At 37.5% G+C, this 19,029-nt stretch overlaps 1 protein-coding gene across 1 annotated transcript; it reads left to right on the top strand.

Annotated features, from left to right (window-relative positions):
• The first annotated feature begins 14,774 nt into the window (after positions 1-14,774).
• Positions 14,775-18,269, top strand: LOC116303331 (homeobox protein ceh-30). Its single transcript, XM_031712857.2, has 2 exons — positions 14,775-15,245; positions 17,127-18,269. Exons 1-2 carry the CDS (start codon positions 14,972-14,974, stop codon positions 17,483-17,485), a joined length of 633 nt encoding a protein of 210 aa, XP_031568717.1. The 5' UTR covers positions 14,775-14,971; the 3' UTR covers positions 17,486-18,269.
• Positions 18,270-19,029: the final 760 nt, after the last annotated feature.

Genomic DNA, 19,029 nt, shown 5'->3' with positions numbered 1-19,029 from the left:
GCCGTCTGCTGTGTGCTGGTAACATTTATTAAGCGTAAATGGAGGCTTTGTTTGCAAGATTCGGGCTGCGAGTTAGGATCAGTGTCCTTCAAGTGTCGTGTATAATAAAGATTTTTTTGACATTAGCCTCCAAACTTCAAGCTTATTTGACAACGAAACTTAAGTTTAATATTATACTAAACTAGGTCAAGCGATATTTTGAAAATATGCCTAACAATTGCTGGTGAAAACTAAGTGAATATTCAGATTGCTGTAAACTTTTGACTGTACGTAAACTAAACGGTTCAAAATCCTTATGGAAAAAAGATAAACTTTGTTTTACTGAAAATATATTTGTATATAACTATTAGCATTTATTAATTATAACTATTTAAGACTAAATAGCTGAAATTTAAACGTAGTTTTGAAATTTTCCAGTCATTTCGTTCATTGTATAAAACTCATGTTTAATTCGTTGAATAAAAGTGAAGTGCTTTCAAATCGATTCCATCATAAACTACACATCAAGATATGTCGAATTTTAAGGAATATTGCCTATTGTTATTGAAGAATACGTAAATAAAGTCGATCGTTCAAAATAAAATCTACAATGTCTTGTTTTGACTTGGTTAATCTACTTTAGGAAAAACCTGGTTAGTTCTCAGAGAAACTTTCTGTCTCCTGGGCGACACACGGCCAAGAAACTTGGCATTTTATTAGCTATTGTTAAAAGTTTGACGCACAAGAAATATGTTTGTTTTTCTTATGAAAAAAGATTTAGCTCAGCTTTGCTTGGGTTCCGAGTAAACGGACGATTTTGAGCAGCTGTATAAGGACTAGTTCCCTAGCGACTTCAGTGGTTCCAAAAAGACTTTGTACCATGGACAAACGTAAAGGCTTGGCCAATCTTTCACCTTGAAGAAGATGAATCAAATCAGGTATCGATATATTTTACGGTTTTTTCCAACACAACAATCTACCGACAGCTTCTACCGATACCTATTAAGCATATTGTTCGAAAGATCTATGAATGTTGTTTGACAATGATGAGTTCTAATTCGTTGTCTCAAAGAAGGAAACTAAGTTATTCCCTAAAGAAGTACAGATTTTGGTTGAAAAGGTACGACATATTAATCACAAAAGGAAACGCCTACAAACACAAGTAAACTTCTGATATTTTTGTTTATCTATTTTCTTGAGAAAGCAAAACAAAACGTCAAAATTTCAAAGTCAATAAATCTTTTTTTTTTTTTAATTTGGCTTTCATATGTCTATGAATGATTTGTATCTCTTCAAAACGCAACTAGGTCGTTTTTTAGTGCAGTCAAATATTAAAGCTTTATTGATTCTTATGATTCTATAATAGGTAGTTCCAATAATCAGTTTAAGAAATTGATATTTCAAAATGAAATTTTACCAAGTTGTTTCGCTCTAAACGTCGCTAATAAAGCATTATGTCTTTTTAGAATCCCCTTTGACATATTTTCTAAACATTAGCAAATTACTGCTCTCTGGGTATTTTCTATAACTGTATTGATCTGTGATTCTAGTATCCCTTAAATCTGCGCTTAATACATTAGTAAGTCTAACTTACAAACGAGTATTTGTAGCGGATCATTCAAGGTTCGTTTTTAAGACATTATGGAAGGTCTTTGATTAGACATTTTTCGCTAGAAGTCTCGGGATTAATTCTCTTGTAAGATATTGGGGGTGTGGTTGTGATTAATAGGCATAGCATTATCTCCATAAAAATGACATAGGAATTTCTCTAAACTCTCATGTGCAACATAAAAGCGGTTTTGACTATTGTAATAAAGTGAATCACAGACTAAATATTTTGTTCTTTTTTTTTTTCGTTTTTTTTTTTTTTTTTTCCCAATTATCTTAGAATGTTCTTCGAACAAGTGGAATAATAATTCTTCATTCTTCTACCATGTTGTCAAAAAGGGGAAAATGAAGCTTAGATTTTAAAGAAATATTTAATATATTTATTCCAGTTAACGGCCTTAAATTGATTCAAGTGAACGGAATTTGCAGTTAAAAAGCACGTTATATGGTTTGATTTCTCAATGTAAGATTTTTCATTAGTAATGAAATTGTTGACAATAAAAATTAGTATATTCCTGAAACAGATAGATTGCGATAGCGGCAACACGACTTGTATAAACGAACTGATTATATCACAGTTTTCGACTCTAAGCGAACATTTTCTAATGTAAGTTACAGAGCGAAATGGCGAACTCAAGGCTTTGAAGTGCATTAATTGCACATCTCTAAGCAAAGCATCCAAAAGAGCTCTATTAAGGCGAAGTTTAGAATATCCATTCACGATTTCCTTTGCGTAAATGAAATAACGAGCACTTTTGCGCCACAATAAACTAATAGACATTACGCACACTATTGTCTTTGTAAAACGATTTACTTCAAATCATTTAACTTTATATTGCAAATCTCTTAACTATCTTGTTCGGGTGAGTCCAGAAGTCTCCTCCACCACTGGACCGGAAAATCGATCGAGAATTAGTTCCAAATTGATTGGAATTAGGGCATTAGTGACTTTAGGCGCGTGTGCATCTTTCTAGTATTACAGCAAAGTAAGGACGTTCGTGAGCAGATAGTATTTAGATATCTGCGGTCAGTTTGACGCTAGGGAAAAGAGATAAAAAGCGAGGGTTTTAGAGCAAAGTTGGGCAGATAATACACATAAGAGGAATTTCAACTATGTGGCCAACGGAGGCGGCTGTGAAGTAAAACGGGGGGGAAATCACGCTTTCTTTTTGCGGGACTCGAGAAGAGTAGATTGCCTTACTAAGCCATAAAAATCAAGAGTAATCGCCTTGGCGGAAAGGTTGGAAGTATTTAGGAAAAATATTTAGAGAAATTTCTTAAATAGTTTTCAATAATAAATTTTGTAGGAAAATCTTACAAATCTTGGCTTGACGATAATAAAAGACATTTTTATCTAGTAATGCTTTGTATTATTCTAATTTCATAGTGAAAAAATACTTTTTTCGCAGCCAAAACTATATAGCTTAATTTTCGTTCACTGCAAGACTCTCTAAAGGAACACTAAACGATAAATAGTTTGTACATTGAATCCATGCTGTGAATTTTCAAGAGCCATCCCAGGAGAGCACTCTTCATATCTTAGATAAAGTGAAAATAGAGCATGACTATTGTCGAGTCGATTCTTTCTCTTCTTTCTCTGAGCGCGCCATTTCTTGATCGCCTGCTATCAACTTCATTATAAATGTTTTATTTCTTTGTACATAATTTTCAAAAGTTCAAACAAATCTCTGACAAATTTAAGTACTTTAAATGAACAGTAGTTGAACTCTAAACATTGTAAGTGTTCTGTTATTGAGGCGAGAATCCTCTTTCGAAGATGGACAAACACCAGATTAAACAATAAAAACATCACAGATTTCACCTGTTTGCACTTTGTCTCAAAGATAAAATTTTTTTCCTTATCTCCCACAGCGCTTACGCGTCTTATAGCTGTACAGTAATTTCAAGAAGTCTTAACAAGATACTATCAAAGTTTTCACTTTATAAAAATAGAAAATAAAGACAATCTTTTTTCTTTCAATGCGTGAATGAATTGGAAATTAGACGAATTAATACCCTCGCGTTTATAAAAGTTGTAAAACGACTCGCCTTTTTAAATATGGAATTCAATCTACAAAGAACTCAATAGGTTCAAGTTTGAAAGAAAAAACGCTTAAACGCTTAAACGCTTACAATTTCTCCGGAAGATACGATCACTTGCGGCTTAGATAAAGAACTCTGAATGTTTACATTCCAAATTGATTGTAAAAAAAAAAAGCTAATTTCCGTTGCAGTGATGGTAGTTTTTTCGTTCTGATTACTGAACTGGTCTTTTGATATTAATAAACCCGTCTATACATGGTTCTGGAGCAAGTCTAACTTCTCTTGTAATACTATATACAGATTCTTCCAATGTATAGATTTACGTTCAAGTACTATGAATTCACGAATAATCGTCTCAAGTGGTTGTTTGGCGATAACTCACTTTCTGCCTTGAAAATCCATTTGAAACTATTTCACCGAGCGTTTTATGTCATTTTGATAGAATAACGCCAAAAATACATCGCTTTAATTCAATTGCTGAAAATTCTGCTCACTTAAATGTTTGCTAATTCTCTGTAAGTAAAATTAAAAAAATTGAAACACCGATAATTGTAAATTACAGTATTTGACCGGGTTTGGTCAGGATAGTGGGCTCAGATTTCTTTTATTCAAGGGGAGGCTAACATGAATAAGTTTTTAACTGGTGGGGGGAAAACGCATCGAAATAATGGGAAACCATTTCAGTGTTGGCAACTATATGATTGCAGAATAGCATTTAGAAGCCATTTTAGTGCTAACAACATACATTCTGATTGGCCGGCGAGACGAACAAAATTAATAGGAATCCATTTAAATGTTTCGTTATAGTGTACCGTGTACATGCTGTGAGGTTGATGTAAGGCTAGTGAAGTCAGTGTTTTCAAGGTTACTACGTTCGATCTAGATCAACCTGGATAAGTTGACTTTTCCTTTTCTTTCATTCATTGCTTTTTCACTTATTCTTTTATTCATTTATTCTTTAGTGTGCGTTTGTTTCTTGATTAAAAATAATTTTCAAAATTTTTTTTCTAGAATTTTCTTTGGTTGGTTGGATTTTTCATTTCCTCCATGCTCAATTAATAGTTACAAGATGTCTCTTGTATAACTACACCTGTAAGCTCTCGGTAGCTTATTAGTAACACACTTCCCCTTGAAGCCTTAAAACGAGCCGAATTGCGTGAAGAAAGAAATCTTATACAGATCCTTTTATCCGGAGATACCCAATACTGAATACCGATTAATCCCTGACGCATTTATATGCAGATTGAACAACAACAACGTTAAAATATCAATCAAATATAGACTAGCTTGTTCTGGCTTAATTGCGCAACTATAGTTTTTGTATTAATTATTGGTCGGAACCAGGGATGATCAGGGCCAGATCAGTCGAATTGGGGTTATTTTTTTGATGTGGAACCAAAGAAACTGATCGGAGAACAAGAAACCGGCTACTCACATATACTTATTTCAATAAAGTTAGGCACCTGAAAAGCTACAAAGCAGAGACCAACAAGGATTATGGGTCAATATATTTTACATGTTTCAACCGCTTGATAACTGTTGATGGACTTTCTTCTATCAATACAGTCTCACCTCTCCTGAGCATCAGTCAAGCTGCAGTTTATATCAAAAAAACGTTTTACTCGTTTGATTTTTAAAGTTTCCCAGGATCCTCAGTGATCTCAGCTTTCTAGGTTATTGGTGACTAACTTTATTGAAATAAGTGTGTATTGATAGCGCGGCGGGCCCGAGGATAGAGCCCACGAGCGTAGCCGAGAGAGCCGTAGGCGGGCATTTAGTAACATATACGAGAACCTTTCACGAGTGCTTTGTCTGATGTGTTTGGAGCGTTTTGTGCATCGATTATTGCTCAGTATTTTTCACTTACATTTCATAATACTTCTTAGTATTTTTGTGCAGGAAACTCATGTTTTCTACTGAAGGGAGAGAAAGGGGCTGATTGGAACTTTTTTAAACTGATCTTCACAAGGCATGTTTTTGAGTGTTAAAAACCCAATAGTGGCGCCGTGATGGAAGAACAAAAGAGAGAAAGAGAGAAAGTAAAAGTGAATGAAAGAGTAAATGAAGGCACGTTTCTCCATTTGAAAATCTCACAGCACACCACCCATTCCTGACCACTTGAGTATTGATATCAAATTATCCCCCAGCAAAAAATGACGAGGGGGGGGGGGGGGGGGGGGGGAGGGAGGAGGGGATGAACGAGAAAAACAAGAAAAAACAATAACAAGTAAAACAAGTTTTATGAGTAAAATACTTTTTAATAATCATTTTCTAGCATCATATTTCTTACCCTGGGGGAGGGGGGGGGGGAGGGGGGGGGAAGGGGGAAGAAGGGGGAAGAGGTTGGGCCTATATATCCTTCTACTTCCCCTCCACACCTTTCCCGGTTCCGATGTGAGTAATACCCCGCGAGAGCCCCCCTCCTCAGACAGTAACTGACACGGTAACATTTTCTAGCACAAAATGAAAATATCAATGGGATGAAATTAAAAATAAAACTATGTAGCTTTATTAGTTAGTCGTTTCCTGAGGTCCACATCTTGATAACAGGTCTATCTGCCGGACATGTGTTAATCTCAGTCAGGAACTCGTCTGTAATCAGTTTTACTTCGCTAAGATAACCTTCACCTCATGATCTGTTATTTTTTGCTTTCGCGAAAGCTTTACTTCAGTCAATATTAGCGATCTTTGGAAAAATACTGTGATGTTTTTGAGAATGCGCGACGTAAGCTGAGAAGACGAAGACGCGATGGCTTTTAAATTATAACATCTACAACATCTGGAAAAGTGATTTAGTAAACTAGACGAACTAAATGGTTATTTAAACTATCCCCTGGTACGATGACCCCTTGGTAGCATCACGTACTCATTCTAGCAAAGCAAACTAACTTATAAATGCTTGATGATATAAATACACGCGTAAAGAAAATGAATGATCGGAAGTCGTGGCTGATTGATCTCACTATGATCACAAATATAAACAATTTATAATGGTGCCTCTATTAAGCGGACATCTTCGGGAACTTGTCTTGTGCCCGCTTTATAGAGGGCGTCCCTGAATCCTAAAGACGGAAGGCACCCTCTTTATAGAGGGTGTACGCATTATAGAGGGTGTACGCATTATAGAGGGTGTACGCATTATAGAGGGTGTACGCATTATAGAGGGTGTACGCATTATAGAGGGTGTACTCATTATAGAGGGTGTCTGCTTAAAACTGAGGGTGTCTGAATCAAGGTATCACTGTATTCTGACATGAAATAAATCAATGCTTCGAAAAGATTTTCTTGTGAATAATACTAGCTCAGTGATATGATAGCCTTCTTTCGCCGCCCGCTGTGGTAAATTATGTTCAGTTTTGTATTGAAAGCCAATAAATAAATTCCGAACAGTTTATGCATCGTTTTCCGTTGTTGTAGGCCTTAATTTACAGCGCACGCGTGTGCAGTGCGCCACATGCATACCATGACACTGAAATGGCTTGCCACACGACACTGAAATGGCTTACTATGACACTGAAATGGCTTACTATATGACACCGAAATGGCTTACTACATGACACTGAAATGGCTTCCTTTTTCCGGATGTAAGTTAAGCCGCTCAGAATAAGCTTAAATTTATAAAAAAATTTCTTATACTAACTAATGTCCAATATTCTCTAAGCTGTATTCAATACTATTCGTGTGAGCTTATGTAAGTTTAACATAACATCATGCTGTTCACAGGAAGTGAGAAACTGTACAGTGTAGAACCCTTCTTATTCCGGGCACAAAAAATACCAGGGTATCGAAGTGGCAGAAATAAAAGGGTGTAGGTATTAAATGGGTTAACAATAAAACATAAATACTATCCACTGAGAGAAAAATAAGTGCCCGTACTAGGCAGGTGATCGTTCGAGCAGGCAGGGTTCGAGTGTACTAGCACGAGCTGGTTTTACTTAGAAAAGACGGCAAAGCTGATGGTATAATTGATGGGTTAATCCAAGATTTTTGCTGGCTTTATTCTGCTTTGACCTTTTACTATTCTACGCGACAAAATCCAGCGCTCAATTGAAAAATACAATCGGTGCATGTCATCTCTGTAATCTTCACGGACAGGAACTTAATTTTTAAGATAACAATAGCATTAGATAACGAGTATAGAATAGATTCGAGTTATCCGGTGGAGGGTGGGGAGGGTCGTACAAAAATATAGGTTTAGACTAGAAAGATTAACGTGGAGGTTTTGTAAGCAAATAAACTCGCCACTTGCTTGATAATGACTGGCTACAAATGACTTCTCTCTAATCCGTATGGCTCTTAACGAAGCGTTGATTGGTTAAAAAAGAGCAAGAGGGACTTCACGGGAGGCCATCCTTACCAGAGGATAACAATTCATTTATCTATTAATGGCAAAATTGTGCTGTAACAGACGCTATTTAGCCCGCTACATCACATTAAGTTGATTCCAAAGGAATTCACCTCAGCGTCTTAGAGAGCACGATATGTTGTGACGAAGGATTCCCTGACTGCTGTGTTTGTTCAACCCCGTCTGTTCTTCTTTCGTTCCTGCACATCTGGTATCCATGTGTTTTTATTGGGAGCCATTCTGAATTTCCACACTAAACCCTTGCCTAACCTTTTCATTATTGTTCCTCTTGAAAAAGATGTTCGATTTTGAGCTTTTTTACAAAGAATCATTTTTCATGATATGACCTCCATAAGCCGACCATCTGTCTGTTTTTCAATACCTGGTCGCTTACTAGAGGCTGTAAAGTGTAGAAGCCTGTCGCAGCTAGTCCAGAGAACTTTCTCGTATGACGTCAGAACTATGTCATGTGACCGGTGGGTGGGGGTTCCAGCACTAAAAACTGAACTCAACCCTAACCAAGTTTTTAAAAAAAGTTTGTTGGGTATCTCCTTTGATTCAAAGGTTTTTCTCCAGGTATTCTTCTCTCCGCAAAACCCTAACACGTTAAATTCCAATTCCAGCCGTGAGTTAGCTGTGTGCCCTGACATGTTTGATCTAAAGATGCAGAGGCTGTTTCGGAGTAGCGAAAATTTCAAGGTTATCAAAACAGTTTATAAGGTGGATCGATAGAGGACAAGACACTCTTCAAAGACTTGAAACTTTCTTTTGCAGGTCATTAATAATTATTGGGAAAATAAATTAAAGTAAATGTTGACCCAATTCTATTTCCTTCTCATAGATTATTTATTTCTTTTCGCTTAGCTATTCTTCCATCTCACCCGTGGAGTTTCGAGTGGTGCTTACTATAATCCCTCTTCATAACATAAACGTCTAATATAACATGAAATATAGCAGTCTCTATAGCTTTTGAAGCTCTTTCAAGTGTTTTTTACTCCAGGAAGCAATAACTTTGGAATTTTCGTTTTACTCGAGATGACTTTTTTTTATATTCGCTGTTTCAATACATGTGCAATCTCGGACAGTTCTTGTCAAATAGCACTTATTGGGTTTGGTGTTGTGTCATGTTTAATCACATAGAAACCAACATTTATGGACTGTGGTGGTCAAGTACGACTTCGGGAATTAATAAAAGCACTTTGGCTTATCGGGAAACATATACGGTACTGACTTACAGCACGTACACGTTATATGCCGTAACATTGAAATGGCTTCCCATAAGAATGGTTATCGTACGAGTGGGAAACATATACGGTACTGACTTACAGCACGTACACGGTATATGCCGTAACATTGAAATGGCTTCCCATAAGAATGGTTATCGTACGATTGGGAAACATATACGGTACTGACTTACAGCACGTACACGGTATATGCCGTAACATTGAAATGGCTTCCCATAAGAACGGTTATCATACGAGTGGGAAACATACGATTCTAACTTACAGCACGTATATGGTACGACATGCCATAACATTGAAATGGTTTGCCATGATGATTATTGCCTAATGGGAAACCTGTTTCCCAGTAATAGTTCAATCAATCAGGTAATTTAATTCATCAATCAATTTTATCGAGAGGGGAAATATCAAATGGGATAGGTTCTGTTTTTCCCCCGCCACGTGATTTTCCACATATTATTATCGCTGTTACTTAATTGTTTCTATTATTTTCGATTAGTCACGTATTTGGCTCACGTGGATTGGCTCACGGGGAATGGGTAACGCCCCTTTGAGTAGACAGTAGACCCAGTACCACACTTTGCTGAGTCTCTGAGCAGCGGATTTTTACCCTGCCTGTTTTCCATTCCGTTCTGTCAAGAACAATTCTGTCTTAGACCCCCTGCACTAAATCCGTAGTATGGAACGAATCCTATAATAGACTACTTCTGCATAACGGACCAATGGGATTGCGTTTGTTCTGAAGATGTTATTACTAATATAATGAAGCTTTAAGGTTTTTTGAAGAACCATTTGACCTCAAGGGGTTCTATATTGAGCTATATCGTGCTATATAGCATGGAACGAATCCTATAATAGAGCGATCATCATAGGTTATCTAGTCTAGTACTGAGGTTATCAACATTACTTTTATCTTTGGTGGTTTCATTATCCTTTTAAGCTGATTATTATTGTTGTTTATGTCTGTAATATCATAATTAACACGGTATCTACCTGTTGGCAAGTCCCGTTTATTTTCCACTGATCATCTGACCATCATGATCAGCGCCATCTTCTTAATACTTTGGGCTTCCTGTGGAATGCCCGAGGATGTCATTTTGCCGTTTAAGACGCGATTACGCGGAGCTATTTTCTCTGCAACTTATCTGGCAACGGCGTTGCAAGACAAGTTGCAGGGAGCATCGCAGCGTGTAACCTGCAGCCCAATTTGTAAAAATGCTGTGAGACAATTTGCAGCAGTCGTGACGACACTGAAAGCGGCTGTAGGGGAGACTAGGCGAAAATTAGAATAGAATTCGTTTCTACTTTAGGCAACGCCTCGTTTCCGTCATGTCCGTTGCACCGTGTAAACGCTCTTGCAGCTCGTGTCGCAACGCTATTGCGAGACAAGTTGTAGAAAAAATTGCTCCGTGTAATTGCGCCTTTATCTTTCAGATAACAAATATATAGCTATAAAGCGCATGCGCTCATTGCCGCTGAGTAGAGCAAAGGTTCAGAATTCGAGCGAACGAGTTTTATTACCCTGTAAGCAGAGGTTTTTCCCCCTCCGTAGAGCTGTGCGGCTGAATGCCAAAGAATGAGTCGTTCGCATTACGTGCCGAGAAAAGACAAATCTATCAAGTTGAGGGGAATCGCTTGAAGTTTCTCCACGAAGAAACATCACTTTGATATAAGAATTCGTCGACAATTGAAAATTGCCTGTCGTTTAGGTTTTCAGATGTCGTGTCTAGTTCTTATTCACCTTCATGATCATGATCATCACTAACGTCATCATCATCATCATCATCACCATTTTCTATCATCAGCATTATTTAATACCATCACTCACTATCATCATCGTCGTCGTCGTCGTCACCAACATCGCCATCATCATCATCATACGTTACGTTAGATCACTATCGTTGTACAGTCAATAACACCATCATCACCATCTTATTAACGTCCTATCACCGTTAATACTACCTGACGCATTCTCATATCACAAGTAAAATGCAATTTTATTTTACGTCGATCATGCAGGGATTGATGCAATGGGCTCTTGAATAAAGCACTCGGCACCAGATTGAATTGGGAGTTAGAAGTTGATTTTTCCGGAGGAAAGAAAATCGGAGAACCCGGAAAACCCTCGAAGCACAGGAAAGAACCAGCAAGCAACTACTCAACTCACTAAACCGGAGCCGGGGTGTCGAACCCGCGGCTCGCATTGGTGAGAATCAGCGACGCACACCGCACTCGCGCGTCACTTTCCATTCCTGCAGGCGCTGATGTCGTTGGGACTTCCTTGATCTGCCTTGAAACATCCTAACCGTATCATCCCTCCTAGACGCCACGATAATAACCACTTGAAAATCAACTGGCAACTAATAGTTACGAGGATCCGATCATTATTACTTTTGTACATTGTTACTTTCCCCTTCCTGGGGGGTATGTACGCCTCACACCATCACAAAAGACAACATGATTACCGAACTGGATAAATGCTTAGCTATAACTAATAATCTTTTGATTATCTTTTCTATGCAAACTAAAATAGTTTGTCTGTGAGAAGTTTAAAATGCTGTGGAGTGACTGGTCAGAGTCTTTGCTTGGGTATAGGCAGGACCGTGTGCCTACACGTGTTCCAATGGATGTGGGTTAATGGAAGGTCAATCGTTTGACAAGAACATTCCAAGTTACATCAGCATATGATTGTTGTCATCTTTAAAAATAATACTCATCTCACCGCCATAGAACAATGCTTCAAGTATCATGATTCAGTCTACGACCAACGCAACATAAAACGAATTCTCGATTGTCATAAAAAAATTTGAACGGGCAACATTTTAATGAACGTTATCCGCAAACAGTACATGCACTACTCTAGTTCCTGTTACGATAATTCCATCTAAAAGAATCGAAAACGATCGGCAAATTTAAGTCACATTAGTAGTGTTGATAAGATTGGTTTTTGTTTGATGACATCTAGACTGACCCAGTAACATATCTGGTAGACTTATTCATAACTCTATTATCGCATTGTCGCGGTTTTAGCAGCCACAGACGTGAAAAACTAATGAATACACATATTTATATTTTTCTGTCCTGCAGCGTGTTTGGTTGCCGTGACCCGGAAAAGACTTCAACACCTTGTACAACTCTACTCAGCCTGTCGCTTGTTCTTCCTACAAACTAAATATTTTCGGAGTTAGCTTGCTTTTTTAATGGCGTGGCTACGAAATTGCAAATCCAGATGTCAAGCAATACATTTGGTACACTTTCTACTTATATTTGAGTTTCTTTTTGAGGCATCATTTCCTCAAATGACAAGTTTGGTTACGAACACAACTTCATAAAGTCTAAAGATTTTTTACGCATCCTTTTATTTCTTTTTTGTAGGTTTTTAAGCGTACATGTAAGCCTAATTAAGTCCTTAAATCTCTGCAATAGAGAGTGTAAACTTCAAACGCAACGTTGGTCCGTCAGCAACGGCTGGAATTTAGAGCTAAACATCAGAACAACATAAGGACTGAGATGGCAGGGCTACCCCGGAGAGCAAACACAGATTAACTAATTTGTAATATTAATCTCTAGGATTAGTTCTACTAACATTGAATTGTATTTTCACTCTGTCTTGAGTAAAGCTGAATCAACCTCCTCTGCCACCAGCCATGACAATAGAGACGTATAGAGTTTCAAGGCTGACAGACCTGTTGTTTTTACTTAAGAAATTTCCATTTGGATATTCAACAATTTTGTTAGAAGATCCAGGCAGATTTATTTTGGGTTAGATTTCATATTTTGGCTTATTATCTCTCTGATGCTAAAATCTGCCCTCTGGTGGTCTCTTAGGGTTTATTTGTGATTGACATTTGAATACGTCAACGCAAGACTCCCAACTTCCGTTTACTGTTTTCTCTGCGTCTATTGCGCGCAGCGCGTATTGCAGACCTTGTCATCGACTAGCTAAACAGCTTTGAGGGTATCCACTCGAAGCAGTCCAATATATTGGCCGTTACATGCTTTGAGGCCCTTCAGTTCTACGATCGATACTTAGGTCTTATGGCTGAGAAACTCGACCCTTAGTGATCCATGATCACTCACTTTACTATCGCTAAGTAATTTGTCAATCTATTACCGATGATCATATCCTAATAAAAATGCTTTGTAAGCTACATATCTTAAAGATAGCCGTTCTGCTTTGAGACGAACCCGATGCTAAAGCAATCTAGCCGGCCCACGTACACAAAAATACTATAATTACAAAATAAACTGTGATGATACGCAAAACTAATTGGTGAGTACCTCAGCAAAACCTATCAATAATACCAATCAGCTCGTGTCTTTAATGGACGATAAAGAAGATGTTTGGGCTGATTTGGGGCGTTTTCGGCAGGAAAAACATTGGAACAAAGATTCCTAATTGTGTATTATACCGTGTGCTTTACTTAACCATTATTTTGTATGCGATGCGAGACACCTAGGAGCCCTTGTTGAAGGCCCCTGAGTTGAGACTTTATTTTGCTATCGAGGTTCCAGTACGTCTTCAATGGAAATCTCGGTGTTCTTGGATGGCGCCCTCACGACTATCAACAGCCCTTATCACGCGTATCCCAAGCCAACAAAAAAACTCAAAATAATCAACAATTATTTGAGAACCATGCACTCTGATTTAATATCTTGTGAGAAATCTTTATTATCCGTCTTGTGTTTGATACAAATTATTGTGTTACGAGAAACCGTCAAAAATCCATCACAACGTGGATCTCGGATTTAAGTTATTCATTAGCAGAATAAGAGTGAGTGATTTTTTTGTCATTCGAGTAATTGACTGACAAAATGGTAATGGATGGGGTTGCGCTTTACCTTCGGCGGTACATTTGATTGGGTACTAAACCTTTTCTTTGTAAAATAAATAAAAGCGCGCACAACTCAACTCGTTGGCAGTCAAAATGGAATGCCTTTGTCTTCGGGTAACGAGACTAGATCTATTTACTTAAGACAAGTAAATTTTACTCCTTGAAAGTATACTTACATTTGAGATCAATAATTGCCGTGTGTTCAAGGAAAGGTTTGAAGGAAACCCGCTTGGATAGGTAGACTAGTTCAATCGGTGAGAACAACAAAGCTATTTAATGTCCATGGAAACATTTAATGGGAGTGTTGTTTGTTCCCTTTGGGATAGCGATTGTCAATGTTACTATTATCTACCTAAGTCTGGCAACAACACTACCGACAAAGGCTAATGCTTATCTCTGACTTGCTCTATTTTGTGTTTTAATAGTTAATTGAATTCCTATTTCGATTATCTGACGATAATGACGATAATTGACACCTATTCGAGTAATAATATCTACTAATTGAATAATGAACACAGTTCATTTGGGAGCAACTTTTGGTTGGGATGAAAAATATCCACCAGGATTAGGCAAAGAAATCCAAAAATCCAGCACTGATTCGAAAACAATCATTTTTCAGACAGCTTTGTGGATGTGTTTCCTTTTACAAGGTATTTTTGGGCTTTAGGAATTAGGACTAATAAGCCTTGTATATGTATTCCAAACAAGAGAAGCCCTTCAAATGTCACTTTACTTGTCGATCACGCGGTCGCCATCCAGTGAGTGGTTTCGCCTTGAACAATACGTACAAATAAGCAACGCCATCTGCCTCACTGGCATTACTCATCTGACTATAGACACTGACCCAACACATCTGGAAGAGCGCGAACATATAGAATATACCAATACAGTATCGGACACAGGAGATTCGGTGATTCAACATGTTTTACCAAGACTCTCTCTTGTACTATCATCCACAACAGCCGAGGTTCTTCGCGCCGCATAACGCGATGATCCCACGAACGCCATACCAGCCCAACCGTCCATCATCCTTCCTGATTGAAAATCTGTTGGATCCACGTCCTTCTTGTATGATCCCACCTCGTCCAACCATCTTCACGGATCCTACTCCGTCCGTGTCGAGCTCGGATTCATTGGCTTTTAGTATGCAGTCTATACTATCGAGAAGCCGAGATGAAACTCCAGTTTATCAAGGTAAGGTAGACAAGTTTGCACAGCAATCTACGACAACACTTTAAAAAGCAGTTTTCATTGACGTTCCCTGCCAACTAGATTTATATTTTTCTTTTGGGAAAAGACAAATAAAAAATGAGCGTAGCTAGGAATTGCTGGATTTGGGACTAGGCGCGCAAGGCGAACATCTAAGTCGATCTTTAATAAGCGTCTTCACTTCCATCTCAACACAGTTTTCAAATGCTTTTGACACCTCACTCGCCTCTTCCGCTGCTGATGTTCGTTGCCACTTTGGCTACGCTGGTTCTCTTTGTTTATAGTAAGTGTATTTAGCTTGCAATACATCAAGTCAGCCACTATCAAGAGTACTTGCTAATTTAATAAGTGATTTTCTTGGTCGATGAATGAAAGTGTTATTGGCCTTTTCAAATTAAATTTTAGTTTAACGAGTGCTTAATGTGAGGTCGATACCTTGGGGGCAAATCTGTGCGCTGCTTTGGGCACAATCTTTCATGTACCCTGCCTCTGCTCATCGTTTTTAGCCGTCATGTTGACTCCAATTTCAAGAGCGCTTATGGCTATTAAGAACCACAATGGCATACAACTAAAAACAATGCATTGGCCTTTTAAGATCCTTAAATCAATCTACGACCACAAGTTTCGAGTCCCCAAAATCAAATTCTTAGAAGAAAATAGGCTTATGTGGGAGATCATGGTTTGAACGATTCCACGTGAAGAATTCGCTCGATTATGAGATTTAGAAAAGAGATTCAGTGCATTAGAGGGACATCTAGTCTATGTTTAGTCATTTATATCCTTAATCACCGGAACTAGTGGCCAATTTATAAACAATTTTCTTGAGGTTCCACTACAAGGCTCTAATAAAATACACAAAAGAACTCATAACCTAAGCAGGGTTATTCTCTAGCATCTATCTTTATCGGAAACTATTATACCTATATATACTTGCATGATATTGGCAAAAGATTTGGTAGATTTGATTTGGATGGTATTGTGATTCATTTGATCGCATGGCGCCCTTCATTCTCGGTTGTGAGCATGTTGCCTTATCAGATTGAGTCCATTTATACAAACGAGCCAGGAAAATAGGTCCACTTACCGACTGAAAGGACTATTACAATGCTCTCGATTGCGTCTCTTTATTCCTATTCAACTTAACTTTATAGTTATTGTAAAGGAATAAATCAAAGATCTTAGCTCAACTCCGCAAAGATTGAGTCATATCAAGGGATATTTTTGAAATCAAAAAACAAATATTTTACCCTTTTTGTTGAGTGAATAGATAACAGGCTTTATCGCTAGTATCGTATCAATGCTTTGTAAGTCCCTTCGGGCGGGCCTGTGAATTGGCCATGGAGTCTCGGTTTAAAGATTACGAGGTTTGTGAGATCAAATCAGCCGATGTAGCACTGAAGTGTGCGATCAAAAGGAGTACTTAGACTCGATGTCGTTGAGAAGAGAAAAGCTTGAAATCTTGGTGGAACATGTGCTTAGCGATCTCTAGTTTCACCTGTTTGGCGTATCGTTTTACTCGCATCACCAACAATCGCTTCAAATAAATTCAAAATCGCATTATAAACAAACACATCTCACCGAACAAAAGGGAACACGACAACACTTCAATGAAACCCTTGTCAAACCTTTGGAAAAAAACATCTGACATCAATGTTGTGAAACACGTTTGAGTAGAACGAGAACCAACATGAACCTTGATTCACACAAAAAGAACTTACTCGCTTTGATTAATAGATTACTTAACATAAAAATGTGAATTGTGTTTTAAATGTAACCCCTTGTGATTGTTCTCTACACCCTTGTGAATCGCTACTTTTTGAGAGGGTTGAATTATAATTTTTTCTTTTGTTTCATTTTTTGGTGAAGATCCCAGCCCAGAAGTGATCAGACGACTCCCCGTGTATTTTCGCGTCAAGCCAACATTACGAACCCCTAGTGGAAGACGCTGTCGAAAATCAAGAACAGTCTTTACAGACTTACAACTGCGCGTGCTGGAGAAAACATTCTTTGAGCAGAAGTACTTGGATACAACAAGCCGAGGAAAGCTTGCACAGACTTTAGGATTAAACGAAACACAGGTTAAAACGTGGTTTCAAAATAGAAGAATGAAATGGAAAAAGGAAACAGGAAAGGAAGAATCGAATAAGAGCGATAAAGACACTGAAGATATTATAAAAATAGGAAAAAATACAGAAAAAAGTGCGTTAAAGAATACAAAAAACTGATGCAAATACGAACGCTATAATTTAGAAGAACTGAATATGAACGTGCAAGCGTCTCGAAATCTCAAAATCATTTCTGGAAAGAAGTTCTTTTCTCTATCTACTTTTAGGTAGATTTGGGGCGTTGTTGTAAATGCTTCTTCAAAGTCCATTTTACGATTGAATTGCAAGTGTTTACTGAACATAAACAGTTACTTTGAGACATTAAAACACTACGATTTATTAAGCTTTTTGACTAAGAGAGACTGAAAAGAGTTAAGATTCTATTTTTTTCCGATTCCGGTTCTATTTCTTCACAAAATGTCCAATAAAACTGAGCGCGCAAGTCGGCAATTGTTTTCCACTTCTTCATACAATTTTAAATAGGAATCTTTTTCTTTACGAGATGATGGTTTTTTAAGTGAAAGTATCTTTTTACAGTGAAAGTGTGGTTAGTTATTTCGATGTGTGCGGCCAGCAGTTTTGACAGTCTGTTTGGTGTGAAGATCCAGTAACTTAAAACGTGTCGCTATCATGTTAACTCTATACTCACAGAACAAACACAACCTTAACTGACACTCATATCCTGAATAAAAACATTCACATAAATCCCAAACATCTACTTTAAATTCCTTTTTAAATTCAACTCGATTAAACCGTGTAAATTGTACTCTAAAGCCGAGCTTATAAACACGAAGACATGCTGATGAAGTACTCTGGAAAAAAGTGTAAAAGATTTTTTACCTATTCTACATTTAATTTGAATATTACAGTTGACATTGTAATAAAAAAGGACACTGAACAAAAAGTGAAGCTCTTTTATTATCATTTTTCTCGTTAAATGTTTAATCGATGTTTAGGTACTACGAAGGATAGATTTATAATTTTTATCCACCTACGATCGACACCATTTTCATCGGTTTTCTCCTCAGCCATTTGTCATTTGTCTCAAGCCAAATTACTTAATTATCTTAAGAGCTTTAAGTTTGCTCAAGAACTTTATTTCTATTTCATTGTAGTAGTTAATGATCTCTCTTCCATTCATCCCCTTTGAGAATGGCGCCCGCTTTGAAAGACAAGCAAACGCATGCCAAATTATTGTCAGACAATCCAAATTAAAGTTCCAAAAATCGATGCAGTCGACGTGTTCCGGCGCACACTAAACTGGGGTTTTTTCCTTTTCTTTTTCGAGTTCAAAAGCACTTAGCTTAATAATGGTCGTTCTCATTCCCTTGATCAATAAAATCACATTAACAAATAAAAATTGTGCAGTTGATTTTGAAAAAGATTTAGTTACATAGTGCTTTCATCTTAGTTCAATTAATTAGAATTTTCTTTTCTCAAATTTCGGGAATTTTTGCTGGCTTTTTCATGAAAATGTTTGTCCTATGAATAAATCAGTATTTCTGCATATTGAGCGAAAAGTAGTTCGACGTCCTAGTCATAAATCATTACAAGTGTTTTAGAAGCCACAAGACTAAGCTAAAAATCTTTGTAAAACTAATATAGTCTTTAAATAATGCGAAAGTACTGCCTTTCTGTATAAATACAAAATACGTATACTTTTT

Source organism: Actinia tenebrosa, unplaced genomic scaffold (genome assembly GCF_029948245.1).
Source record: "Actinia tenebrosa isolate PJP-AT-01 unplaced genomic scaffold, QUT_ActTen_1.0 PGA_scaffold1__47_contigs__length_23844297, whole genome shotgun sequence".
Taxonomy (NCBI): domain Eukaryota; kingdom Metazoa; phylum Cnidaria; class Anthozoa; order Actiniaria; family Actiniidae; genus Actinia; species Actinia tenebrosa.
Note: the sequence above shows the minus strand (reverse complement) of the source record. Positions and strands in the feature narration are given on the sequence as shown.

Excerpts from the sequence above, each read along its gene's own strand:
- LOC116303331 (XM_031712857.2), top strand. The coding sequence starts at position 14,972 with ATGTTTTACCAAGACTCTCTCTTGTACTATCATCCACAACAGCCGAGG. Across the intron at positions 15,246-17,126 it reads TGAAACTCCAGTTTATCAAG|ATCCCAGCCCAGAAGTGATC; the intron begins GTAAGGTAGACA and ends TTTTTGGTGAAG.